At 42.9% G+C, this 27,904-nt stretch overlaps 3 protein-coding genes and 1 long non-coding RNA gene across 14 annotated transcripts; all 4 read right to left on the minus strand.

Annotated features, from left to right (window-relative positions):
- Positions 1-119: 119 nt before the first annotated feature.
- On the minus strand, positions 120-27,732 carry LOC124119515. Of its 4 annotated transcripts, none has more exons than XM_048391459.1 (18): positions 27,584-27,732; positions 25,799-25,851; positions 25,271-25,419; positions 21,596-21,726; positions 21,041-21,176; positions 20,877-20,945; positions 20,577-20,689; positions 20,169-20,250; positions 19,914-20,081; positions 19,437-19,523; positions 17,445-17,539; positions 16,909-17,016; positions 16,636-16,696; positions 16,301-16,408; positions 7,327-7,391; positions 5,362-5,433; positions 4,717-4,886; positions 120-516 (listed from the first exon to the last, which is right to left on the minus strand). In XM_048391459.1, the coding sequence occupies exons 1-18, from the start codon at positions 27,592-27,594 to the stop codon at positions 296-298; spliced, it is 1,899 nt and encodes a 632-aa protein (XP_048247416.1). In that variant the 5' UTR covers positions 27,595-27,732; the 3' UTR covers positions 120-295. The 4 variants fall into 4 exon arrangements, with proteins under 4 accessions (XP_048247416.1, XP_048247415.1, XP_046338010.2 ...); XM_048391458.1 differs by having other exon boundaries at positions 25,799-25,863; positions 27,584-27,722; XM_046482054.2 differs by lacking the exons at positions 25,271-25,419; positions 25,799-25,851; positions 27,584-27,732 and adding an exon at positions 22,078-22,110.
- LOC125377566 lies at positions 7,398-9,819 on the minus strand. The gene is made up of 3 exons (XR_007219746.1): positions 9,801-9,819; positions 8,324-9,770; positions 7,398-8,254 (listed from the first exon to the last, which is right to left on the minus strand). It is a non-coding gene; the product is annotated as an uncharacterized LOC125377566 (long non-coding RNA).
- LOC125377564 (uncharacterized PPE family protein PPE16-like) lies at positions 10,476-12,825 on the minus strand. 4 transcript variants are annotated; one of them, XM_048391457.1, is made up of 3 exons: positions 12,513-12,825; positions 11,691-12,212; positions 10,476-11,569 (listed from the first exon to the last, which is right to left on the minus strand). In XM_048391457.1, exons 1-3 carry the CDS (start codon positions 12,823-12,825, stop codon positions 10,563-10,565), a joined length of 1,842 nt encoding a protein of 613 aa, XP_048247414.1. In that variant the 3' UTR covers positions 10,476-10,562. The 4 variants fall into 4 exon arrangements, with proteins under 4 accessions (XP_048247414.1, XP_048247412.1, XP_048247411.1 ...); XM_048391455.1 differs by having other exon boundaries at positions 11,691-12,350; positions 12,501-12,825; XM_048391454.1 differs by having other exon boundaries at positions 11,691-12,350; positions 12,471-12,825.
- On the minus strand, positions 12,843-16,281 carry LOC125377565 (uncharacterized PPE family protein PPE16-like). Of its 5 annotated transcripts, none has more exons than XM_048391463.1 (4): positions 15,350-16,281; positions 13,759-14,508; positions 13,142-13,159; positions 12,843-12,901 (listed from the first exon to the last, which is right to left on the minus strand). In XM_048391463.1, exons 1-4 carry the CDS (start codon positions 16,257-16,259, stop codon positions 12,843-12,845), a joined length of 1,737 nt encoding a protein of 578 aa, XP_048247420.1. In that variant the 5' UTR covers positions 16,260-16,281. The 5 variants fall into 5 exon arrangements, with proteins under 5 accessions (XP_048247420.1, XP_048247422.1, XP_048247421.1 ...); XM_048391465.1 differs by lacking the exon at positions 13,759-14,508 and adding an exon at positions 13,370-13,681 and having other exon boundaries at positions 15,242-16,281; XM_048391464.1 differs by lacking the exons at positions 13,142-13,159; positions 13,759-14,508 and adding an exon at positions 13,382-13,681 and having other exon boundaries at positions 12,843-13,081; positions 15,242-16,281.
- Positions 27,733-27,904: the final 172 nt, after the last annotated feature.

The following is a 27,904-nucleotide window of genomic DNA, read 5'->3' on the forward strand; positions in this document are numbered from 1 at the left end:
CACCCCAACCCACCCCACCCTCCCCTCTGCAGAATCCCTGCCAAGTGTTCCGTCGTGTTACCCTGCAGTAATTCGTAGACGAACCTTTGTGTTCACATCAAAAGTAACAGATGCGATGATCTCTTCAAAATTCTTTATTCTCCGACAGTTGATCTGTGAATATTTCATGTCCGACTTAAATGAATGTTTATAGATTCTTAAGAAATAACAATACACATATTCAGCACGTTACACGTTCCATACGCCATCTAGCTCACCTACACACCCAAGTCATACACTGTACACATGAAGACCGCTAGTAAAGTCCAGACACTGTAACTGCCGCCGATGTAGCCAGAACGATCCACAAATGTCGCACCATAACATGTGTCCCTCCACATGTCGGGGTTTCCGGTCTGGGAGTGGTCACGGGGTACGTGTCCAGCCAATCAGTGACGAGATCCTCCAACACGTTCAGTGGCACAGTCCCGCTCTCGAGCACCACAGAGTGAAACTCACGGATGTCAAACTTGTCGCCTTAAATAGATTGATATTTCATACATAAAATGTCATGTTCTGTTAAGACTGTAACAACAGATCGCATTATGCCACTAAAATAAGAGATTATCAAACATCAACATTATATTTAGTTTATCATTGTCCGTAAATACAGCTCAAGGATTGAAAGTACTGTTATACAACTACAGAGGATGTGAAATGGGTATCTAATACTGTTATACAACTACAGAGGATGTGACAGGTATCTAATACTGTTATACAACTACAGAGGATGTGACAGGGGTATCTAATACTGTTATACAACTACAGAGGATGTGACATGGGTATCTAATACTGTTATATAACTACAGAGGATGTGACAGGGGTATCTGATACTGTTATACAACTACAGAGGATGTGACAGGTATCTGATACTGTTTTACAACTACAGAGGATGGGACAGGGGTATCTGATACTGTTATAGAACTACAGAGGATGTGACAGGTATCTGATACTGTCATACGGCTACAGAGGATGTGACATGGGGATCTGATACTGTTATACAACTACAGAGGATGTGACAGGGGTATCTGATACTGTTATACAACTACAGAGGATGTGACATGGGTATCTGATACTGTCATACGGCTACAGAGGATGTGACAGGTATCTAATACTGTTTTACAACTACAGAGGATGTGACAGGGGTAGCTGATACTGTTATACAACTACAGAGGATGTGACAGGTATCTGATACTGTCATACGGCTACAGAGGATGTGACATGGGGATCTGATACTGTTATACAACTACAGAGGATGTGACAGGGGTATCTGATACTGTTATAGAACTACAGAGGATGTGACAGGTATCTGATACTGTCATACGGCTACAGAGGATGTGACATGGGGATCTGATACTGTTATACAACTACAGAGGATGGGACAGGTATCTGATACTGTTATACAACTACAGAGGATGTGACAGGGGTATCTGATACTGTTTTACAACTACAGAGGATGTGACAGGGGTATCTGATACTGTTATACAACTACAGAGGATGTGACAGGGGTATGTGATACTGTTATACAACTACAGAGGATGTGACAGGGGTATCTGATACTGTTATACAACTACAGAGGATGTGACAGGGATATGTGATACTGTTATAAAGCTGCAGATGATGTGACAGGGGTATCTGATACTGTTTTACATCTACAGAGGATGTGACAGGGGTATCTGATACTGTTATATAACTACAGAGGATGTGACAGGGGTATCTGATACTATCATACGGCTACAGAGGATGAGACATGGGGATCTGATTCTGTTATACAACTACTGATGATGTGACAGGGGTATCTGATACTGTTATACAACTACAGAGGATGTGACAGGTATCTGATACTGTTATACAACTACAGAGGATGTGACAGGTATCTAATACTGTTATACAACTACAGAGGATGTGACATGGGTATCTGATACTGTTATACAACTACAGAGGATGTGACAGGGGTATCTGATACTGTTATACAACTACAGAGGATGTGACAGGTATCTAATACTGTTATACAACTACAGAGGATGTGACATGGGTATCTGATACTGTTATAGAACTACAGAGGATGTGACAGGGATATGTGATACTGTTATAAAGCTACAGAGGATGTGACAGGGGTAGCTGATACTGGTATACAACTACAGAAGATGTGACAGGGGTATCTGATACTGTTATATAACTACAGAGGATGTGACAGGGATATGTGATACTGTTATAAAGCTACAGAGGATGTGACAGGGGTATCTGATACTGTTTTACAACTACAGAGGATGTGACAGGGGTATCAGATACTGTTATACAACTACAGAGGATGTGACAGGGATATGTGATACTGTTATAAAGCTGCAGAGGATGTGACAGGGGTATCTGATACTGTTTTACAGCTACAGAGGATGGGACAGGGGTATCTGATACTGTTATACAACTACAGAGGATGTGACAGGGATATGTGATACTGTTATAAAGCTACTGAGGATGTGACAGGGGTAGCTGATACTGTTATAGAACTACAGAGGATGTGACAGGGATATGTGATACTGTTATACAACTACAGAGGATGTGACAGGGGTATATGATACTGTTATACAACTACAGAGGATGTGACAGGGATATGTGATACTGTTATAAAGCTACAGAGGATGTGACAGGGGTAGCTGATACTGTTATACAACTACAGAGGATGTGACAGGGGTATATGGTACTGTTATACAACTACAGAGGATGTGACGGGTACCTGATACTGTTATACAACTACTGATGATGTGACAGGGGTATCTGATACTGTTATACAACTACAGAGGATGTAACAGGGGTATCTGATACTGTTATACAACTACAGAGGATGTGACAGGGGTATCCGATACTGTTATACAACTACAGAGGATGTGTCAGGGGTATCTGATACTGTTATACAACTACAGAGGACGGGACAGGGGTATCTGATACTGTTATACAACTACAGACGATGGGACAGGGGTATCTGATACTGTTATACAACTACAGAGGATGGGACAGGGGTATCTGATACTGATATACAGCTACAGACAGAGGAAAGTGAACATACAGTTTGTGTAGTACACTTAAAGAAAACCCAAAACACAGACGTAGTCGGCTCACGTCACAACGAGGAGTAGTGTTTTAGGGGGCATATCACTGATATGTTGGGGGGTTGTATGCCGTCCAGCCTTGGCGTGGTCAATTGACTTATCGGCACAAGCGGTAAAGCCTAACTGCTATTATACCGCTACAGAAAACACATGGCCTTGTCTTGTATATAAATAACATATTTATCACCACGACTGCTGCAATACCAAGTTCTGCTGCAGAACTACGGGGTTTTAACAGATGTTTGAAGTTGTGGTGACACTTGGTGAATGTGGAAGAGTTCTCCTACAATACAAGTTAAAACAAATGTTATAACCAGTTGAACACTGGTGTATAATGTTTCATCTTGACATTAACTGATTACCCAATCAATCTTAAATCATGCCTTGAAAGCTCCACGAAGCTAATAGAACAGGGACATCTTAGTATATACTTCATTACAATAATGTTTGGGAGTGTTGTGGGGTTGTCAGGACATCGGTAGTACGAAAGTATTTCTAGCGTTTTACAGAGATTTTATGACGGCTTGAGTCAATTTGGCACTGTATAGTTAATTTGTCTTCAAAATAGCATTAATAATAATAGTGTCCTTTTGGATACATCCAAAATCTAACAAATGTTATATTTGGGATAACACTTTCTTAGTAAAGTACAGATTCTAGTACTTTTATGGGTTGAGTCCCGTCCGTTCGATATGCCTTACACAGCACATTGAAATGGATTCATGCCTCAGTTGGAAGCCACTGCAGGGACATAAAGACTGGAGTGATGCGGGATCCTTTGTTTCCATCGAGCAATAAGTCCGGCTGCAGCATTCTGAACATATTGGAGCTTTCTGAGAGCTTTCTGAGATTGTTTCCGTAGGCCATTGTAGATAATGTCAGTGAATGCACACGATGATGTGTGGCGATGATAGGCATGGTCAAGTTCAACCATTACTAAGTGTTGAAACGTATATATGTTCTTCTGACATATCACTGTAATATAAATTGCTAAATTTAGATGTAAAAACTTCAGATTGGTTGTAGAAGCGGGGAGAGTCCTACCGACACTGCATATTGTGATAGACTGGACTGTTTATATTGTCATGTTAATAACGGTTCCACAGTGGAAGATGAGTATCATGTATCGGTGATGTGGAAACACTATGGAAATACAAGGGCGGAGTGTTTCGCTTCACATATTGTGAAAATCCATCTGTTGCTAATTTTGTGCTATTATTACAGTGCACATATCGCAAGACAATAATGTTTTGGTAGATATCTGACACATGTAAACAGAACAAGGAAGGAATGTGTCACTGTGTGAACCGTTTATACGGTCTTGCATGTCACACAGCCTGTACATTCATACGTGATTGTAATATAGGCTTGCGGTTCAAATACTGAAACTAAAACTGTCCATCTGTCCCTACGATGCCTTCTGGAGCAGAACCCCATGTCTATATTTCGAAAGATGTAAATACCCACTTTGTCGGGTTCTAAAGTTATACAGAATACATATAGGTTACCTCCTAGCATCCCTCAGACCCTACACGAAAGGATGCTGAAGGCGTTATCTAGGGAGTCTCACCTAGTCGCTTCTCTGCTCTTTGACGCAGCTCCCGAATCTTAATCTCCCCGATCTTGTAGGCCAGAGCTTGACCAGGCCACGTGATGTAGCGGTCAATCTCGACAATGATGTTGTTCAGTGATTCTGCTGTGTAGTTCTGGAGATACTGGATGGCCTCGTCGCGGGACCAGCTGCAGAAACATGACACTAATACAATAGAAATACAATAGCTATAAACACATTAGGACGCACGTAGACGCTCATTCTAAAACACCTTGGGGCACGGGTGGCCCAGTCGTCTTAGGCGCCGCTGGAATGATATTAAAAGCGGCGTTAAACCCAACTCACTCACTTACTTGTTATACAACTAACATTTTAAATCATGTTGATAACCAGTCAATTAGTTACACATTGTGACATTGGTAACGGTTACAGACGGTAAGCTGGAACTGCAGTCGTCTCAAATGTCAAGAACAACACAGCCACTGCCTTGCACGTGCCACTAACAACTTTGTACATTCTAACAACGGTAAGAGGCGTGCTGTCGAGACCCCATGGTGGAGATGCATGTTTTACCAGCTTACAGAATCAGAGCCCCATCTCCATAAGAACCACATGGCGCTGCGACTACTGTGTGTGTTAACGAGTGGCAGTTACGCTCCCTACTTCATTGCGTGCATCCCCGTGTCTACGACCAGTCGACATGCTCGTAGAATCTCGAAACTGTAGCGGCCCATTCTGAAATAAAACACTTGTTGCGTTCAGTACGTGTGCACCAGCTGGGTGTATTCTAATAGCTCTTTGAACAGTTGACATCACTATAACTACTGCACTTCATTTTAACTAGTAGCATAAAACAGGTATTGTACAAGACCTGATTTTGCTTGAATATTTATTATATACACAGTAAAAAAAGTGTTGCACCCCCTATACTTTTTCATGGAGGGGTGTTTTGAAAGGGTGTAAAGATAACCGAATTAATATTATAACCAGGATTTCGTGTATACCAACAAACCAGTGTATTGTCTATACAATGAACTTAAATGGGGTATTCCATGACCTTATGGCATGTAATAATCTCATGATGAACTTTTACGAAAAATGAACGAACAACGAAGACGCATTAAGTATGGTGACATCTCAATAATTTTTAGTGACCAAATTCATCCAATAGGGTAAGAATGTCATATGGAGATTTGACGAACACAGTAAGTCAATATCGAGAACTTCCACCAAGCACTTGGATCACAGCTTGAAGTCTTCGTCTCATACTCCTCACCAGACGTTGGAATCGCTCCATGGGCAGCTGCTGCCACTCCTCGTGTAATGCTGCTTCCAATTCACGCAAGTTCTGTGGAGGAGGGTCCCGACGATAAATCAGGCGTCCCAAAATGTCCCATACATGTTCCAGAGGATTCAGATCTGGACTCATTGCTGGCCATGGAATCTGCGTCAGAGCATTGTTGTGGATAACCTGGGTCAAAGCTCGTGAACGATGTGGTCTGGCATTGTCATCCATGAATATCGGTCTGGTGGCCAGTGGATGATTGTCAAAATGGGGCACCACAACTGGATTCAGCACCTCTTGGATGTAGCGCTCCCCTGTCAAGTTGCCTCGTATGGTCACTAAATCAAGCTTACAATCAAATGAGAAGCATCCCCAGACCATAACAGATCCACCTCCATATGGTACAGTTGGCATGATGTTTCTTGCAGTATAAGCTGTTCCAGGACGCCTCCATACTCTCACTCTGCCATCCACAACATGCAGAAGGAACCTGCTTTCGTCCGACCAGTGGACTCTTCTCCAGGACTTCAAGTTCCAGTTCTGTCTCAGTCTACACCAGGCTAGACGTAGTCGTTTGTGGTTGTCTGTGAGTTTAGGTCGCTTGATAACCCTTCTGGACTTCAACCCTGCAGCTTTAAGACGATTTCTCACGGTCTGGGTACTGAACTGTTGACGAGGAAGCCAAAGACGTTTCAAGGTTGTGCTTGTAGCAAATGGATGACACCTTACCACCCTCAACAACGCTCTGTCATCTCTAACTGTGGTCTTACGTGGTCTGCCAGAGGGTCTGCGATTCCTTACATCATTAGTTTGTGCGTGTTTTCTGACCAAACGGCTTATTGTTGTCCGGTTCTTCTGCCAATCTCCTTGAACGAAAGACCTGCTCCATGAAGGCCAATAATCTGCCACTTGACTGCTTCTGACAATCGTCTACCCGGCATTGTGGGTTACAATACACTGGGCTGTCAGAGAACATCTTTTATAGGCGATGTTGAGCTTAAGAAGATACTGCAATCTGCAAATGTCATGCACCATGCAATTCACGTGCTGATTGCTACGTTTTGGTGATCATCTTCCCTCCGAAAACATTACACATTTAACATCAGATCCCCAAGGAATACCTACCATTAAAACCAGAGTCGGGCGTTTTAAATGTTGTGATGTATCAAACGTATTAATGTGGGGGTGCAACACTTTTTCTACTGTGTATATGTTAGTTGGTTTTTGCTGAATATTCTGCTGTTCAAAAGTTTAGTTCTGCCATCAGATTAACGTTTTGTTTTTGTTTTTGTTCTGCTAGTTACGTCGTGGTACACTGATACACGGCCACAGTGTGTACTCACAGTTCGTAGTCGTCTCGGTACACCCCCAGCTCCTCGCCCAGCGACTCCGCGTACAGCCCCCACCCCTAGAGGACACAGCAAGCAGATTCACACACAACGACTCTTTGTCATCACTTTCAATCATAGGTTAAGCATATTACTGAACCCCTAGCTTAATTTCTCTTGAAATAATTATTTGTAGTACAACAAATATACCAGTACACGAGTGGAAGAACGGTGGCATCTCGGTATTGACGTTACTTACATTACCTCAAGTGTAAGACAATATATGAAAGCGGAACAACGCGAATGTGGCGATGCCTCATGTGGAAATCATCAATAACACCCCACGCAGTTACACAGCTAAACAAAGATCTGAGGACGTCCCATTACGGGTCACATCAGACCGTCCTTTCGCGAATTTTGACCGACCAATGGAATGACTGACAGGAAGTCGACAGAAGCCAATCAGAAGGCAGCTTTCTCGTGCTTTACGGCACCAGTTTCTAACCGGCGACAAAGCTTTTAAACATATTATGACAAATTATCGATTACAAATTTGAAAACAGAACAAACGAATATTCTGGAATGGCAAATAGATGGCCTAGATTGCATGGTTTCAGTCATTAAGCCCGTAACTGTCGTTCGGCATACCCCGTGTTAAATCTTTCGAGGTTGCATGATCAGAAATCACATTCCGACTGTCACTTTCATGACCTGATAAGTGACACTCTGATTGGTCGGATGAAAGGTGGTTCTGAAGTGACCCGTAATGGGATGTCCACAGATATCTTTTTAGCGGTAGCGAGAACTAAGACCTGAAGGAGTTTCCGCAGTTACCCTACAATTGATCAATAACATCCCGTGTACTTACATTACACTTCATCAATAACACCCCGTGTACTTACACTACAAATCATCAATAACACCCCGTGTACTTACACTACAACTCATCAATGACAGTCGCTATATAAGTGCAATAATCTTGGACGCGACGTTAAACCCAATTTCACCTCACCTCATCAATGACACCACGTGTACTTACACTACAACTCATCAATGACACCACGTGTACTTACACTACAACTCATCAATGACACCACGTGTACTTACACTACAACTCATCAACAACACCCCGTGTACTTACACTACAACTCATCAATAACATCCCGTGTACTTACACTACAACTCATCAATGACACCACGTGTACTTACACTACAACTCATCAACAACATCCCGTGTACTTACACTGCAACCCATCAATAACACCACGTGTACTTACACTACAACTCATCAATAACACCCCGTGTACTTACCCTACAATTGATCAAAAACACCCCGTGTACTTTCACTACAACTCATCAATAACACCTCCGTGTACTAACATTCAACTGATCAATGACACCCCGTCTACTTACACTACAACTCATCAATAACATCCCGTGTACTTACACTGCAACCCATCAATAACACCACGTGTACTTACACTACAACTCATCAATAACGCCCCGTGTACTTACACTACAACTCATCAATGACACCACGTGTACTTACACTACAACTCATCAATGACACCACGTGTACTTACACCCTAACTGATCAATGCCACCCCATGCAGTTACTCATAAATAATTTGCCAGGAAATAACACAACCGCTGATAAACAACCACCCATATGCTACGACACAAACCAACAATCACCAGATCAAATTACTCGTGGTGGTACTGTATAATAAAGCGTGTCAAATAAAGTCGTAGACGACGCGTGGTAATACAGATCACACCTCAACTGCATGACCCAAGAGGAGCACAGCTGCTCACACTGATACCCTTTACAGTGTTCCTGTCATATGCTGTTTTGAGCTCCCTTACCTCTCACTCGGCAGACAACGTCCCACTATTGTGTCAATCGTGAAGCGTTCCCGAGAATAAAACCGGTTTTGTTAGAAAAGAAAATCATTCAAATAATGCTTCAAATAAATGAATTTATAGTATCCAGCCAAAACTTTCAAAACAGTTTTGTTAAGATATCGTGTGAAGGCCACTGGCCCAATGACACTACCTACCTGTCGCGTTGGGGCCTGGGATTTTGATTTTGTATCGAGGTGAGATATTTGTTTCAGCTACGGCTACATACCAGATAATTTTTGTTATTTAGAGAAAGAGAACACCACATTGCAACAATGCTAATTTTGTGGCAAGCAATTTTTATTTTTATCAGTCTGAAGCACTATTATTTATTTCAAGAATATCACCAGAACTAACACCCACAGAGGACTCATCACCTGAGCTAACGCCTATAGAGGACATATCACCTGAACTAACGTCAACAGAGGACTCATCAACTGAGCTAACGCCTACAGAGGACATATCACCTGAACTAACGTCAACAGAGGACTCATCAACTGAGCTAACGCCTACAGAGGACATATAACCTGAACTAACACCCACAGATGACATATCACCTGAAGTAACAGCTACAGAGGACATATCACCTGAACTAACGTCAACAGAGAACATATCACCAGAACTAACACCTGCAGAGGACATATCACCTGAAGTAACAGCTACAGAGGACATATCACCAGAACTAACACCTGCAGAGGACATATCACCTGAAGTAACAGCTACAGAGGACATATCACCAGAACTAACGTCAACAGAGAACATATCACCAGAACTAACACCTGCAGAGGACATATCACCTGAACTAAAACCTGCAGAGGACATATCACCAGAACTAACACCTACAGAGGACATATCACCAGAACCAACGTCAACAGAGAACATATCACCAGAACTAACACCTGCAGAGGACATATCACCTGAACTAAAACCTGCAGAGGACATATCACCAGAACTAACACCTACAGAAGACATGTCACCAGAACTAACACCTACAGAGGATATATCATCAGAACTAACACCTACAGAGGATATATCACCAGAACTAACACCTACAGAGGACATATCACCAGAACTAACACCTGCAGAGGGCATTTCACCTAAACTAACACCTACAGAGGACATATCAACTAAACTAACAGCTACAGAGGACATATTACCTTAGCTAACACCTACAGAGGACAAATCACCAGAACTAACACGTACAGAGGACATATCACCAGAACTAACACCTACAGAGGACATATCACCTAAACTAACACCTGCAGAGGACATATCACCTAAACTAACATCCACAGAGGACATATCACCTAAACTAACACCTTCAGAGGACATATCACCAGAACTAACACCTACAGATAAATGTCACCAGAACTAACACCTAAAGAGGACATATCACCAGAACTAACGCCTACAGAGGACATATCACCTAAACTTACACCTGCAGAGGACATATCACCTAAACTAACATCCACAGAGGACATATCACCTAAACTAACATCAACAGAGAACATGTCACCAGAACTAACACCTGCAAAGGGCATATCAACTAAACTAACACCCACAGAGGACATATCACATAAACTAACACCTTCCGAGGATATATCACCTAAAGTAACACCTTCAGAGGACATATCACATAAACTAACACCTACAGAGGACATATCACCTAAACTAATAACCATAGAGGACATATCAACTAACCTAACGTCAACAGAGGACATATCGCCTAAACTAACACCAACAGAGGACATATCACCTAAACTTACGCCTGCAGACGACATATCACCTAAACTAACATCCACAGAGGACATATCACCTAAACTAACATCAACAGAGAACATGTCACCAGAACTAACACTCACAGAGGACATATCACCTAAAGTTACACCTACAGAGGACATATCACATAAACTAACACCTACAGAGGACATATCACATAAACTAACACCTACAGAGGACATATCACCAGAACTAACACTCACAGAGGACATATCACCAGAACTGACGTCTACAGAGGACATATCACCAGAACTAACGTCAACAGAGGACATATCACATAAACTAACAGCTACAGTTGACAAATCACCTGAACTAACACCTACAGAGGACATGTCACCTGAAGTCACGTCAACAGAGGACATATCACCAGAACTAACACCTACAGAGGACATATCACCTAAACTAACATCCACAGAGGACATATCACCTAAACTAACATCAACAGAGGACATGTCACCAGATCTAACACCTGCAAAGGGCATATCAACTAAACTAACACCCACAGAGGACATATCACATAAACTAACACCTACCGAGGATATATCACCTAAAGTAACACCTACAGAGGACATATCACCTAAACTAATAAACCATAGAGGACATATCAACTAACCTAACGTCAACAGAGGACATATCGCTTAAACTAACACCAACAGAGGACATATCACCTAAACTTACACCTGAAATGGACATATCACCTAAACTAACATCCACAGAGGACATATCACCTAAACTTACATCAACAGAGAACATGTCACCAGAACTAACACTCACAGAGGACATATAACCTAAAGTTACACCTACAGAGGACATATCACATAAACTAACACCTACAGAGGACATATCACATAAACTAACACCTACAGAGGACATATCACCAGAACTAACACTCACAGAGGACATATCACCAGAACTGACGTCTACAGAGGACATATCACAAGAACTAACGTCAACAGAGGACATATCACATAAACTAACAGCTACAGTTGACAAATCACCTGAACTAACACCTACAGAGGACATGTCACCTGAAGTCACGTCAACAGAGGACATATCACCAGAACTAACACCTACAGAGGACATATCACCTAAACTAACATCCACAGAGGACATATCACCTAAACTAACATCAACAGAGGACATGTCACCAGAACTAACACCTGCAAAGGTCATATCAACTAAACTAACACCCACAGAGGACATATCACATAAACTAACACCTACAGAGGATATATCACCTAAAGTAACACCTACAGAGGACATATCACATAAACTAACACCTACAGAGGACATATCACGGAAACTAACACCTACAGAGGACATATCACATAAACTAACACCTACAGAGGACATATCACCTAAACTAATAACCATAGAGGACATATCAACTAAACTAACGTCAACAGAGGACATATCGCCTAAACTAACACCTACAGAGGACATATCACCTAAAGTTACACCTACAGAGGACATATCACATAAACTAACACCTACAGAGGACATATCACCTAAACTAACACCTACAGAGGACATATCACCAGAACTAACACTCACAGAGGACATATCACCAGAACTAACACCTGCAGAGGACATATCACCCGGTGTAACGTCTACAGAGGACATATCACCTGAAGTCACGTCAACAGAGGACATATCACGTAAACTAACACCTACAGAGGACATATCACCTGAAGTAACGTCAACAGAGGACATATCACCAGAACTAACACCTACAGAGGACATATCACCTAAACTAACACCTGCAGAGGACATATCACCTAAACTAACATCCACAGAGGACATATCACCTAAACTAACACCTTCAGAGGACATATCACCAGAACTAACATCTACAGATAAATGTCACCAGAACTAACACCTAAAGAGGACATATCACCAGAACTAACGCCTACAGAGGACATATCACCTAAACTTACACCTGCAGAGGACATATCACCTAAACTAACATCCACAGAGGACATATCACCTAAACTAACATCAACAGAGAACATGTCACCAGAACTAACACCTGCAAAGGGCATATCAACTAAACTAACACCCACAGAGGACATATCACATAAACTAACACCTACAGAGGATATATCACCTAAAGTAACACCTTCAGAGGACATATCACATAAACTAACACCTACAGAGGACATATCACCTAAACTAATAACCATAGAGGACATATCAACTAACCTAACGTCAACAGAGGACATATCGCCTAAACTAACACCAACAGAGGACATATCACCTAAACTTACGCCTGCAGAGGACATATCACCTAAACTAACATCCACAGAGGACATATCACCTAAACTAACATCAACAGAGAACATGTCACCAGAACTAACACCTACAGAGGACATATCACCTAAACTAACACCTACAGAGGACATATCACCAGAACTAACACCTGAAGAGGACATATCACCCGGTGTAACGTCTACAGAGGACATATCACCTGAAGTCACGTCAACAGAGGACATATCACGTAAACTAACACCTACAGAGGACATATCACCTGAAGTAACGTCAACAGAGGACATATCACCAGAACTAACACCTACAGAGGACATATCACCTAAACTAACACCTGCAGAGGACATATCACCTAAACTAACATCCACAGAGGACATATCACCTAAACTAACACCTTCAGAGGACATATCACCAGAACTAACACCTACAGATAAATGTCACCAGAACTAACACCTAAAGAGGACATATCACCAGAACTAACGCCTACAGAGGACATATCACCTAAACTTACACCTGCAGAGGACATATCACCTAAACTAACATCCACAGAGGACATATCACCTAAACTAACATCAACAGAGAACATGTCACCAGAACTAACACCTGCAAAGGGCATATCAACTAAACTAACACCCACAGAGGACATATCACATAAACTAACACCTACAGAGGATATATCACCTAAAGTAACACCTTCAGAGGACATATCACATAAACTAACACCTACAGAGGACATATCACCTAAACTAATAACCATAGAGGACATATCAACTAACCTAACGTCAACAGAGGACATATCGCCTAAACTAACACCAACAGAGGACATATCACATAAACTAACACCTACAGAGGACATATCACATAAACTAACACCTACAGAGGACATATCACCAGAACTAACACTCACAGAGGACATATCACCAGAACTGACGTCTACAGAGGACATATCACCAGAACTAACGTCAACAGAGGACATATCACATAAACTAACAGCTACAGTTGACAAATCACCTGAACTAACACCTACAGAGGACATGTCACCTGAAGTCACGTCAACAGAGGACATATCACCAGAACTAACATCCACAGAGGACATATCACCTAAACTAACATCAACAGAGGACATGTCACCAGATCTAACACCTGCAAAGGTCATATCAACTAAACTAACACCCACAGAGGACATATCACATAAACTAACACCTACCGAGGATATATCACCTAAAGTAACACCTACAGAGGACATATCACCTAAACTAATAAACCATAGAGGACATATCAACTAACCTAACGTCAACAGAGGACATATCGCTTAAACTAACACCAACAGAGGACATATCACCTAAACTTACACCTGCAGAGGACATATCACCTAAACTAACATCCACAGAGGACATATCACCTAAACTAACATCAACAGAGAACATGTCACCAGAACTAACACTCACAGAGGACATATCACCTAAAGTTACACCTACAGAGGACATATCACATAAACTAACACCTACAGAGGACATATCACATAAACTTACACCTACAGAGGACATATCACCAGAACTAACACTCACAGAGGACATATCACCAGAACTGACGTCTACAGAGGACATATCACCAGAACTAACGTCAACAGAGGACATATCACATAAACTAACAGCTACAGTTGACAAATCACCTGAACTAACACCTACAGAGGACATGTCACCTGAAATCACGTCAACAGTGGACATATCACCAGAACTAACACCTACAGAGGACATATCACCTAAACTAACATCCACAGAGGACATATCACCTAAACTAACATCAACAGAGGACATGTCACCAGAACTAACACCTGCAAAGGTCATATCAACTAAACTAACACCCACAGAGGACATATCACATAAACTAACACCTACAGAGGATATATCACCTAAAGTAACACCTACAGAGGACATATCACATAAACTAACACCTACAGAGGACATATCACGGAAAGTAACACCTACAGAGGACATATCACATAAACTAACACCTACAGAGGACATATCACCTAAACTAATAACCATAGAGGACATATCAACTAAACTAACGTCAACAGAGGACATATCACATAAACTAACACCTACAGAGGACATATCACCAGAACTAACACCTACAGATGACATATCACCAGAACTGACGTCAACAGAGGACATATCACATAAACTAACAGCTACAGTGGACAAATCACCTGAACTAACACCTACAGAGGACATGTCACCTGAAGTCACGTCAACAGAGGACATATCAAGTAAACTAACACCTACAGAGGACATATCACCTGAAGTAACGTCAACAGAGGACATATCACGTAAACTAACACCTACAGAGGACATATCACCAGAACTAACATCAACAGAGGACATATCACCAGAACTAACACCTACAGAGGACGTATCACTAGAACTAACACCTACAGAGGATATATCACTAGAACTAACACCTACAGAGGACGTATCACCAGAACTAACACCTACAGAGGATATATCACTAGAACTAACACCCTCAGAGGACATATCATCAGAACTAACACCTACAGAGGATATATCACCTAAACTAACACCTACAGAGGATATATCACTAGAACTAACACCTACAGAGGATATATCACTAGAACTAACACCTACAGAGGACGTATCACTAGAACTAACACCTACAGAGGACGTATCACCAGAACTAACACCTACAGAGGATATATCACTAGAACTAACACCCTCAGAGGACATATCACCAGAACTAACACCTACAGAGGACATATCACCTAAACTAACACCTACAGAGGATATATCACTAGAACTAACACCTACAGAGGATATATCACTAGAACTAACACCTACAGAGGACATATCACCAGAACCAACGTCAACAGAAGACATGTCACCAGAACTAACACCTGCAGAGGGCATTTCACCTAAACTAACACCTACAGAGGACATATCACCAGAACTAACACCTACAGAGGACATATCACCAGAACGCATCGTATTCTGTTTTAGACTTAGGACACAGTATCAGGACTCACCTCTACGTAGGATGTGTAGCCAGGGAAGGCAAAGGGAGCGCGAAAGAGGTCGTTGAACTCCATCTTCTGCCGGAAGTTGGGTGTGTCGGCAGTGATAGAGTAGCTGAGCTGTAACAGCATCGTCCAGCATGTGAAGTCTGCTACTCAAATATACCAAATAAATATGTTGTTCTTAAACGAAGTATCCTAATGTGATATTTATGATTATTGTTTTATTGAGAAATGCTAAACTTGAGCAGGTGTTCTAGATGTATACTAGTATACGAGTAATACCCAATGTTCAATATCAAAAGCAAAACGACATCCTGACTATTCTTGAAGACGTATCAAGTAACCTGCAGGTGATGTCCGGGGCTGGCTTCATGGAGTGTCAACACCATAGTGGTGAAGTTCACACTGAAATGTATGCAGAAAAGTACGTCAGGAATTGTACTTACAACTCTAACATGTTCGCAGTAACCATACTAAAACAACACAAGCCGAGTGTAGTATACATATTTGTTTTACGTCAAAACTGCATGCAACACTAGTGCGTCTTTTACTTCAGACTTAACTACGTCGTCGAACTATCCTCATAGTTACGTCACCTGAAACGTCCTTACACTTACGTTTGATTTGGCCTGAGGACGTTGGCCCAGAATATCCCTGGCCTGGATCCGTCTGCTGCTCCGGTAGAGTACATTCCTACAGGACCATCGAAGGACAGTGGACGTACCCTGTAGACATTAGAAGTTGTCATCCGATCTCGATGGGTATGTGGTGTGATGTACCCTGAGTGTGTATTGTACCTTGGCTCACAGACAGGGTACATCACACCATATGCCCCGAGGGCTCGGTTGACAACGAATCTATCTCATGGACATTCGTTCAGACAGCTAACAGACGACGCAAACGAACCGAGTTACTTCGCTTTACCCAATGCATTTGGAAAACATCGGTTCTTTGCAGCTGAACGATACTTAAGCGAAAATAAACAAGTTACCTACGATGTGTGCGGGCTACATGAGCGGGCTAGATGGAAAGTAACTGCCCGCTCCTTAAACAAACAGAAGCTTGTATTTTAATGTAAGGGACGATAAGCATATATGTATTGGAGGCATATGTAAAGGACGAACAGGGCAGATGAGTGGCTGGACATACATACACGATAGGTAGTGTTGGCATATTGACGAACAGCTTTGGGAGCGTCTTCTGTATGATGTCATGTATCTGATGGCGATACTCCTCCAATATGTCACTCTAAACACGAACAAATCAGCAACATAGGAGCCGCATTGCATACATGGACAGCATATATGGTTTAACGGTGCATCGAACAATGTTTAAGTTACAATATAAACTGGGCGGCAAAAGAAAGTATAGGTCAAGTTCCATGATCGATAAAAAAATAACAAATTATAATATAATCATGGAGGGGTAGGAAATGATTGATCAACCACAGTTTGAATGAAATTTATGGAATCACAGGTAATGTAAGCTCAAGGTAAACAATGGTGGGTTAAGAAATTTCATTTTCAAAAGTTGTCTGAAATGTCACCAAACAATTGTCAGACACACTACAAGTTCATTGTCGACGCAGCTGCCTTCAATAGCGTGTATGACCTACAGCTCCCTCAATGCATGCTGTGATACGCCGCCTCATCGATGACGTCAGTCTTCTGATGACGTGGACTGGAATCCGTTGCCACTCGTCTATCAGGGCCTGCTGCAATTCTTGTCTGTTGACGGGAGGCTGATGGCGTGCTCTAATCTGTCTGTCAAGATGGTCCCACAGATGTTCAATAGGATTCATATCGGGTGAGTGGGCAGGCCAGGCAAAACGTCAACGTTCTGCTGGTTTAGAAAGTTCCGAGTCAGTCGTGCAGTATGGGGCCTGGCATTGTCGTGTTGAAACAATGTCCCCTGCTGTTGGTTTTGTAAGAACGGAAGCACAACTGGCTGCAACACTTGGTCTCTGTACTGCACAGCGTTCAGGTTTCCTGTATAATCACCAAATCAGTCTTCTGATCTCCACAAATACCGCCCCACATCATGACACTTCCCCCGCCGAATGGATGGACCCCTCGAATACACGCCGGAGCCAAACGTCCCCCTCTGCGTCGATAAACTCGTTCTCTGCTGTCATTTCGAAACAAGTTAAACCGACTTTCATCAGTAAACAGCACTCGACGCCAATTTCTCACTTGCCAGCGTCGAACCTGCCTCGCCCATAGCAGTCTCAGGCGTCGATGTTGAGCAGTCAGTACCATTCCTCGGAAAGGACGATACGCTCGGATTCCAGCAGCACGAAGTCGTCGTAGTACTGTACGTTGGCTAATGAGATGTCCCAACGCTGTTGCTGCCGGCGCCGTCGCCGTTACGAATCTGTTTCGCAGGTGAATGAGCCGTATCTGATCGTCGTTGTCACTCGGGGTCGTCCGGTTCTAGGCCTGTCCTGTGTCCTCCCTGTCTGTCTGTACCGTTGAATCAGCCTGGCTACTGTCAATGGTGTACAACCAAACCTTCTGGCAATTTAGACCTGTGTTGCCCCCATTTCGGCCATACCGATGGCTCTCTCTCTCTGCTCCTGTGACAGTCGTGGCATTTCTTTTGTGTGCTTTCATCACGTGTGGTTATACCCTGCAGACGAACGCATTTATACAGCTAACATGCACGTGCAGTATATGCCATAGGCGGGAAACCTGTTTCACCATTTCATTGTCGGGTTCGGGTGAGGTGTTTTTTGATACCTGTTCCTAGGCAGTCATATTCCCAATACCCACTTTCCACTAGGTATCGCTGTTTTTAGGAAAATTACAAATTGCCAACCTATACTTTCATTTGCCGCTCAGTTTTTATAACGGGGTGTCAGGTTGTTGTGAAAGGACAGCACGAATTGTGTCGTCGAAACCCACGGGCACGTGTATAGTGCTGACAAACCCAGCGCCGTAATGATAGCAAATGTGGTATTGTCCCCCATCATCTGGCACGCCACGCAAATCTGAGTGAGTGAATTTGGTTTAACGCCGCTTTGAACAGTATAACATATATTTCACGTTTGATGCCTAAAGTGATGCAATCCCTTGGTGAAACACGCGAGCACGTAGCCACCCACTACATGTGGTAGTTGTGAGATGTTTTACAATTTGCGACCTACTGCAGACGTGAAGGTGAACCTGGGGTCTGTCGTCAGCATCTGGAAGTATTCGCTAACACTCCCGTTAAAACGCTGCTTTGTCATAATCTGAAATAAAGAAAAACAGACCATGTTATGTAAGGGGATATAAATTTAAACGGCCGTTTAGAATATGGAACCTTACGTCTATACAAATCTTTATTATTGATTTAACACTAGTACCTTGATAGCCAACAATTATATATGTTCAATGACTATTACTTATGGAGAATGTTGGCTGTTTGGCATCCCACTCCATGTTTTTTAGGGCTATGCACCTGCTGCTCTTCGAACTCTTCAACTTTTGGACGTTGTACATTGTTAACATTATTAGCAGATTGTTTCCACTAATTAAGATACGTTTCCTTGAATGTTTATTATATCACGATCACAACACGTGTCGAATTAATTAACATCCTCTGTCAAAGTGAATCAGGACTTGATCCAGGGATACCTCACCTTCTGCATGTTGTCGACGATCCTGTCCACCTCCCGGAGGCCGATGTCGTGGACTTCTTGAGCCGTCATGTTGACGGAGAGATACCACCTGATGCAAGCCTCATAGTACTCCTGTCCTCCGTCCAGAGAGCTGATGCCGATATCGGGGCGGGTGTTGGGCAGATACTCCTGTGAACATGCCCAGGTGCTAGGTAGAGTATGTGCATCTCACGGTTTCTGATTAACATGCAATGCTTAGCGTGATATATAGGTTACCTGTTGGATAAAAGCTGACAAGTCCATGTAGGCTTGTACGGCGAGGGCGACAGCAGCACTCCCACGTTGTCTCAGCCCAGCCCTAGAGGACACAAATACCACACACGACATAGTCAACAGACAGTAATAGTTAGTCACAAGGTTGTCGACCGGTTCATACATATGAAGTACCTAGATCATCAGAGAATGAATGTTTTATTTAAAAAATAAATGACGATTTGGGATTATTCATCGTACAATAAAACACTGCAGGGAGAATAAACCATGAGAAACAAGAACGAAGGTTTAATTTAATTATATAATTATCCATAGAAGCAATATGTATGGAACTGTAATATCCATTGGACATGGTCAAAGGATCCTTGGTATCAGGAGTGTTGTGATGGCTGAGTAGTAGGTCAGACTCACCTATCACCGTCAGATATATTGGATTTCGCAAGAGTGTTGTTAAAAGGCAGGTAGAGCACAGACTGTGTCGGGTCGCTGACATTCAACTTGGCGAACTGTTCTCTAAGACGATTCTAGCGAGAAGTACATGTTGTAATGGTATGAGATGACTGGTGGATACCAACAAATCTTAATTAGAGCATTAGCATACAAATAATTATAAACGTGTATTTGTGTTCATGGTGATCGTATGCCAACATTAACTAGACTATGCTTGTTCTGCATGGTATTGTATTATCTAACGTCGAACGTTAAACATACCATAGAGACGAGGTGGTTCGTGCGATTGAGTTGGATGGCGATCCTCATCAGGGTTTTATATTGAGACATCTGCAATGTTAATACAAAGGCATTCATAAAAGTCGGTCTTCGCTAATCACTCACAAGGCATGTTGAAAGATTGTAAATGTGTTGACGGGTCTCACCTTTCCCGGCGTCTTCTGTAGACGGACGATGTAGTTCTCAAAGTCTCCGCGAGTTGAAAACGGTAGGACCTCAGCCAGGGAGGAAGCCTCTTGTTGCGGCCCCTCGAGGAAATTGACCGGGGTGAGGTACTGGTACCTGGGTGATAAGGCAAGGAGTCTGACCAGCGGAGCTCGGTATTGTACACAAAACAGGGATGCTTTAACACTGGATACATGCACAGATCCTCATAGATCGAAGCGGTATTGGTCCATGCTCTCACCATGAGATAGTCGTTGTCATAATACGCAAGATAACTTTCTGGAAAATATTGCCCTTTTAGCACACATTGTTAAACGCGTTTTTGTACATAAAGCGTGGCAGATGTAACTTTCTAAGGTGTTGTAAAAGTTAAAACATTCAGCTATGTGGTGATTGTGTCTTTAGTATTGGGCCTACTTAACAGGTTATAGAAATAGAACTGGATAGTTTGCGCCATCGGAAGTGACGTCACAGTATCACGTGTCACTTCTGTGGTACTATTAGATAGCTAAATGCATCTATGGGTAGGTACTGACATTCTCCACGGGTAGCCGGCGATATAGGTGGAGAGCATATCGTCCAGGATACGGAGGTTGGTCAAGTCGGACTTCTTCAGATCAGCTACTGTGATATTCTTTAGTCTGGCGTGTAGTTCATCGGCCCTGGTCTATAGAACACTCGCATCATAAATATACAGTGCAGGAATACAACACGAAAGGGATACGTTTAGGAGCTAGAGAGTCCTTAGCGAACGATACCACTGGGGATGGGGACTGTCAGTCTCAGTCTAAGACACGGTCCTTGTCCTACCCTGCCATTCTTCCAGCTGTCCTGCTGCAGAACTACCGTCTTACACAAAATATGTCCTACTTCTGGCACCAAACATGTCCTACCTTCCTGACATCGAACATGTCCCACCTTCCTGACATCGAACATGCCCTACCTTCCTGACATCAAACATGTCCTACCTTCCTGACATCAAACATGCCCTACCTTCCTGACATCAAACATGCCCTACCTTCCTGACATCAAACATGCCCTACCTTTCTGCCACAGAACATGTCCTTCCTTCCTGACATCGTACATGTCCTACATTCCTGACATCAAACATGTCCTACCTTCCTGACATCGAACATGTCCTACCTTCCTGACATCAAATATCCCCTACCTTCCTGACATCGAACATGTCCTACCTTCCTGACATCAAACCTGCTCTACCTTCTGACACCAAACAGGTCCTACCTTCCTGACATCAAACATGCCCTACCGTCTGTCATCAAACATGTCCTTCATTCCTGACATCGAACATATGCTACCTTCTGACATCAAACATGCCCTACCTTCCTGACATCAAACATGCCCTACCTTCCTGACATCGAACATGTCCTACCTTCCTGGCATCGAACATGTCCTACCTTCCTGACATCAAACATGTCCTACCTTCCTGACATCGAACATGTCCTACCTTCCTGACATCAAATATGCCCTACCTTCCTGACATCGAACATGTCCTACCTTACTGACATCAAACCTGCTCTACCTTCTGACACCAAACAGGTCCTACCTTCCTGACATCAAACATGCCCTATCGTCTGTCATCAAACATGTCCTTCATTCCTGACATCGAACATGTCCTACCTTCCTGTCATCAAACATGTCCTACCTTTCTGACATCGAACATGTCCTACTTTCCTGACATCAAATATGCCCTACTTTCCTGACATCAATCATGCCCTACCTTCCTGACATCAATCATGTCCTACTTTCCTGACATCAAACATGTCCTACCTTCCTGACATCGAACATGTCCTACTTTCCTGACATCAAATATCCCCTACCTTCCTGACATCGAACATGTCCTACCTGCCTGACATCAAACCTGCTCTACCTTCTGACACCAAACAGGTCCTACCTTCCTGACATCAAACATGCCCTACCGTCTGTCATCAAACATGTCCTTCATTCCTGACATCGAACATATGCTACCTTCTGACATCAAGCATGCCCTACCTTCCTGACATCAAACATGCCCTACCTTCCTGACATCGAACATGTCCTACCTTCCTGGCATCGAACATGTCCTACCTTCCTGACATCGAACATGTCCTACCTTCCTGACATCAAATATGCCCTACCTTCCAGACATCGAACATGTTCTACCTTCCTGACATCAAACCTGCTCTATCTTCTGACACCAAACAGGCCCTACCTTCCTGACATCAAACATGCCCTACCTTCCTGACATCGAACATGTCCTACCTTCCTGACATCAAACATGTCCTACCTTCCTGACATCAAACATGTCCTACCTTTCTGACATCGAACATGTCCTACTTTCCTGACATCAAATATGCCCTACTTTCCTGACATCAATCATGCCCTACCTTCCTGACATCAATCATGTCCTACATTCCTGACATCGAACATATCCTACCTTCCTGACATCGTACATGTCCTACCTTTTGATACCATACATGTCTTACCTTCCTGACATCAAACATGCCCTACCTTCCTGACATCAGATATGCCCTACCTTCCTGACATCGAACATGTCCAACCTTCCTGACATCAAACCTGCTCTACCTTCTGACACCAAACAGGTCCTACATTTGTACCTTCCTGACATCAAACATGTCCTACCTTCCTGACATCAAACATGTCCTACCTTCCTGCCATCGAACATGCCCTACCTTCCTGACATCAAACATGTCCTACCTTCCTGACATCAAACATGTCCTACCTTCCTGACATCAAACATGTCCTACCTTACTGACATCGAACATGTCCTACCTTCCTGACATCAAACATACCCTACCTTCCTGACATCAAACATGCCCTACCTTCTTGACATCAAACATGCCCTACCTTCCTGCTATCGAACATGCCCTACCTTCTTGCCATCAAACATGTCCTACCTTCCTGACATTAAACATGTCCTACCTTCCTGACATCAAACATACCCTACCTTCCTGACATCAAACATGCCCTACCTTCTTGACATCAAATATGCCCTATTTTCCTGACATCAATCATGCCCTACCTTCCTGACATCAATCATGTCCTACCTTCCTGACATCGAACATATCCTACCTTCCTGACATCGTACATGTCCTACCTTTTGATACCATACATGTCTTACCTTCCTGACATCAAACATGCCCTACCTTCCTGACATCAAATATGCCCTACCTTCCTGACATCGAACATGTCAAACCTTCCTGACATCAAACCTGCTCTACCTTCCTGACACCAAACAGGTCCTACCTTCCTGACATCAAACATGCCCTACCGTCTGTCATGAAACATGTCCTTCCTTCCTGACATCAAACATGCCCTACCTTCCTGACATCAAACATGTCCTACCTTCCTGACATCGAACATGTCCTACCTTCCTGACATCAAACATGTCCTACCTTTCTGACATCGAACATGTCCTACTTTCCTGACATCGAACATTTCCTACCTTCCTGACATCGAACATGTCCTACCTTCCTGACATCGAACATGTCCTACCTTCCTGACATCAAACATGCCCTACCTTCCTGACATCAAAGATGTCCTACCTTCCTGACATCAAATATGCTCTACCTTCTGACACCAAACATGTCCTACCTTCCTGACATCAAACATGCCCTACCGTCTGTCATGAAACATGTCCTTCCTTCCTGACATCAAACATGCCCTACCTTCCTGACATCAAACATGTCCTACCTTCCTGACATCGAACATGTCCTACCTTCCTGACATCAAACATGTCCTACCTTTCTGACATCGAACATGTCCTACTTTCCTGACATCGAACATTTCCTACCTTCCTGACATCGAACATGTCCTACCTTCCTGACATCGAACATGTCCTACCTTCCTGACATCAAACATGCCCTACCTTCCTGACATCAAAGATGTCCTACCTTCCTGACATCAAACATGCCCTACCTTCCTGACATCGAACATGTCCTACCTTCCTGACATCAAACATGTCCTACCTTCCTGACATAGAACATGTCCTACCTTCCTGACATAGAACATGTCCTACCTTCCTGACATCAAACATGTCCTACCTTCCTGACATAGAACATGTCCTACCTTCCTGACATCAAACATGCCCTACCTTCCTGACATCAAACATGTCCTACCTTCCTGACATCAAACATGTCCTACCTTCCTGACATCAAACATGTCCTACCTTCCTGACATCAAACATGTCCTACCTTCCTGACATCAAACATGTCAAGAGTGAATGCCTCCAGCTGATCGTCATATTTGTGGACATCTCTGTAGGTGGCCACCATGGGCCGGTCAGACATCCGCCACGTGAAGAAATCAGAGTGGAGCTTGGCCAGGTCAGCCGATGCATCACCTTGGAGATTGCAGTCGGGTATTAACTTTTTTGTCGACAGTGCAACGCATGCACAACGTTTAAATTAGTGGTTCATAAACTTGTGTGTGCAAAGGATAGAACATTTACATACTACTATGAGGTTTCCGAAATTATTGTTTACAGCAAGATGTGTAATATGCGCGTCAAGTTTAAATGCCCTGGTGTGTTATTCTCGAGTCAGTCTAATACAGGTACACACATGATTAGTGTTATGACATGACAAGAATACTGTCCGGGTGACGCTCCTGGCTGTGTGTGTCACGTGACGCAGCTGGGCCTATGGTCTACATATCCTGTACATACGTTGGCGTTTGATGAAGCAACATGATAATGAAATGTATATTTGAGTCAAGCTCACCTGCGCAACGACAGATTAACATGAAAACCACGATGTAGACTGCTACGTCCATCCTGCAACAAAGCCTGTTCAGTTTCACACTTCATAACTGACGAAAGAAAGCCTGTATAAGGATATGCGTACACACGTATGGTATTGTATATGCAGACACACGGAGTTATGTAGACTAGATTCTCGAGAGAATATGTGTCTTCCTTTTATATCAAGACATTAAATATTTACTTCTTCGTAAACCAAACACACTGGCTGTGATACAGCACCCTGAAACGACCTTTGTACAAACATTGTAATACAGTGTATACTGTACATAAGGGATGCGTACGATGCACATAGAGGCCATACAGCTACTTTTACATGTACAGATTGTTATAGATGCTGTTTGTTTGAGTGTTTAAAAGGCCGCTGACCTGTCCCTATGGGTGTAAGTAGAGTAAGTAAGTTTTAGAATTTATAAATATTTTAGATTTTGTATTGACATGATTCAATAGTTTATTTTTAGAAATTGATGAATATATTTAGCAGATTTGATTGAGTTAGAAGTGTTGTTATATAGCATTATGGTCTTTCCGTCCTTTGTAATTAGTGATTGCAACACGTCACCTGCTAGGCATGTCCAGTCTGTGCTTGTATATTGATTAAATTATTAAAACTGACCATCAGGTACATGTACATGTCAATCGATAGATTCAACTGTAAGCAAAAAGGGGTTGTATACATTGTCAGTTACACGTCTTCGGATGACCGCTGTGTCCAATCAGAGTGCAGCCATTATTAGTTTGAGCGGTAACTCAGTCGCTGGAACAACAGTATACAACTCTATGCATGTACTTGTATAAGGCAGGCACGACAGGGCGGCAGTCGACTAACGGGACTCGGGACATAGGGTCCTGGTACCAGCGGGCACTCTATGGTCGATGTCGAACAGGGTCCATTCAATGGAGGCTCTACCACAATAAGACCTATATGCCTTATTTATAGTCAACTGTTTTTTGTGCCGTTGTTACGAACTACGTACAAACTGACAAAAGAGTGTCTCGCGGCTGACCTCGGGAAGAGGTCCTTGAACCTTCTCGTGTTCGTACCCATCTATGCATCTATTGTCACATGAGGTAGTACTGTACTTGTCTTCACCATACGTGGTTGGACAACAACTTACATGGGCAAATGATTTTGTCAAAACGGTTTTGATTTCCGTAAGTTGGCTTTACTTATGAATGCATATGTCGGAAGTCATAAATCGATCGCGGTTGGTTTATACGTTTATCCTTTATGCCATAGGGCTACCGACCTGATAGGTATGGTAATTCCATGTGTCTGCACAGAGCGAAGTGAGGTTTTTCAAAACCTATAAATGTGTGTGAAATCGCCCAGGGTTATGCATGGTGCATGCAAGCCAATATGAAACCAGTAACCCAGATACCTAAACATATTCCAGCCACTGACGGACGGTATCCCAATGTGGATGCTGGTGTTACACTGAAATACATGTAAGTTCAAAATCGAAATAATTTCTCTAATTATTTTAATGTTGATTAATATATTTGTATAAACTGAAATGTGTTCGCTCACAATGTTTTGTACGAACGTTGCAGTTTGTTCAAATATGGCACGTTACATACTTGCCATGTCGCGATTACCGTCGATAAAGACCTGATCATTTCCGTATATTGTATCTAAACAGGTTACAGACACACCACATGGTTGTTGACACAGAATAGTTGTTTCTAAAACATGTGTCAAACCTCATGTTTCTCTCACCCTGCGCGGACCGAAGTAATGACCTACCTTTCCTCCATCGTTCTCCCTCCTTCCCTCCAGTAGGTGAGCACTGCACACAAGCTACCCGGGCCACCTTCCCTCCAATAGGTGAGCACTGCACACAAGCTACCCGGGCCTCCTTCCCTCCAATAGGTGAGCACTGCACACAAGCTACCCGGGCCGCCTCACAGGCTGCTGGGCTGAACGCACAAAGAGGTTACAGAAGCACCTCGTCCTGCAGCAACGTCAGTGTGAGCATGTTTGTTGTTTCCGGGTATAGCTATGCAACATTCCTAGTATCGTTATGTACTGCCCTAGTATCGTTATGTACTGCCCTAGTGTCGTTAT

Source organism: Haliotis rufescens, unplaced genomic scaffold, assembly GCF_023055435.1.
Source record: "Haliotis rufescens isolate VD_foot unplaced genomic scaffold, xgHalRufe1.0.p SCAF_9, whole genome shotgun sequence".
NCBI lineage: Eukaryota > Metazoa > Mollusca > Gastropoda > Lepetellida > Haliotidae > Haliotis > Haliotis rufescens.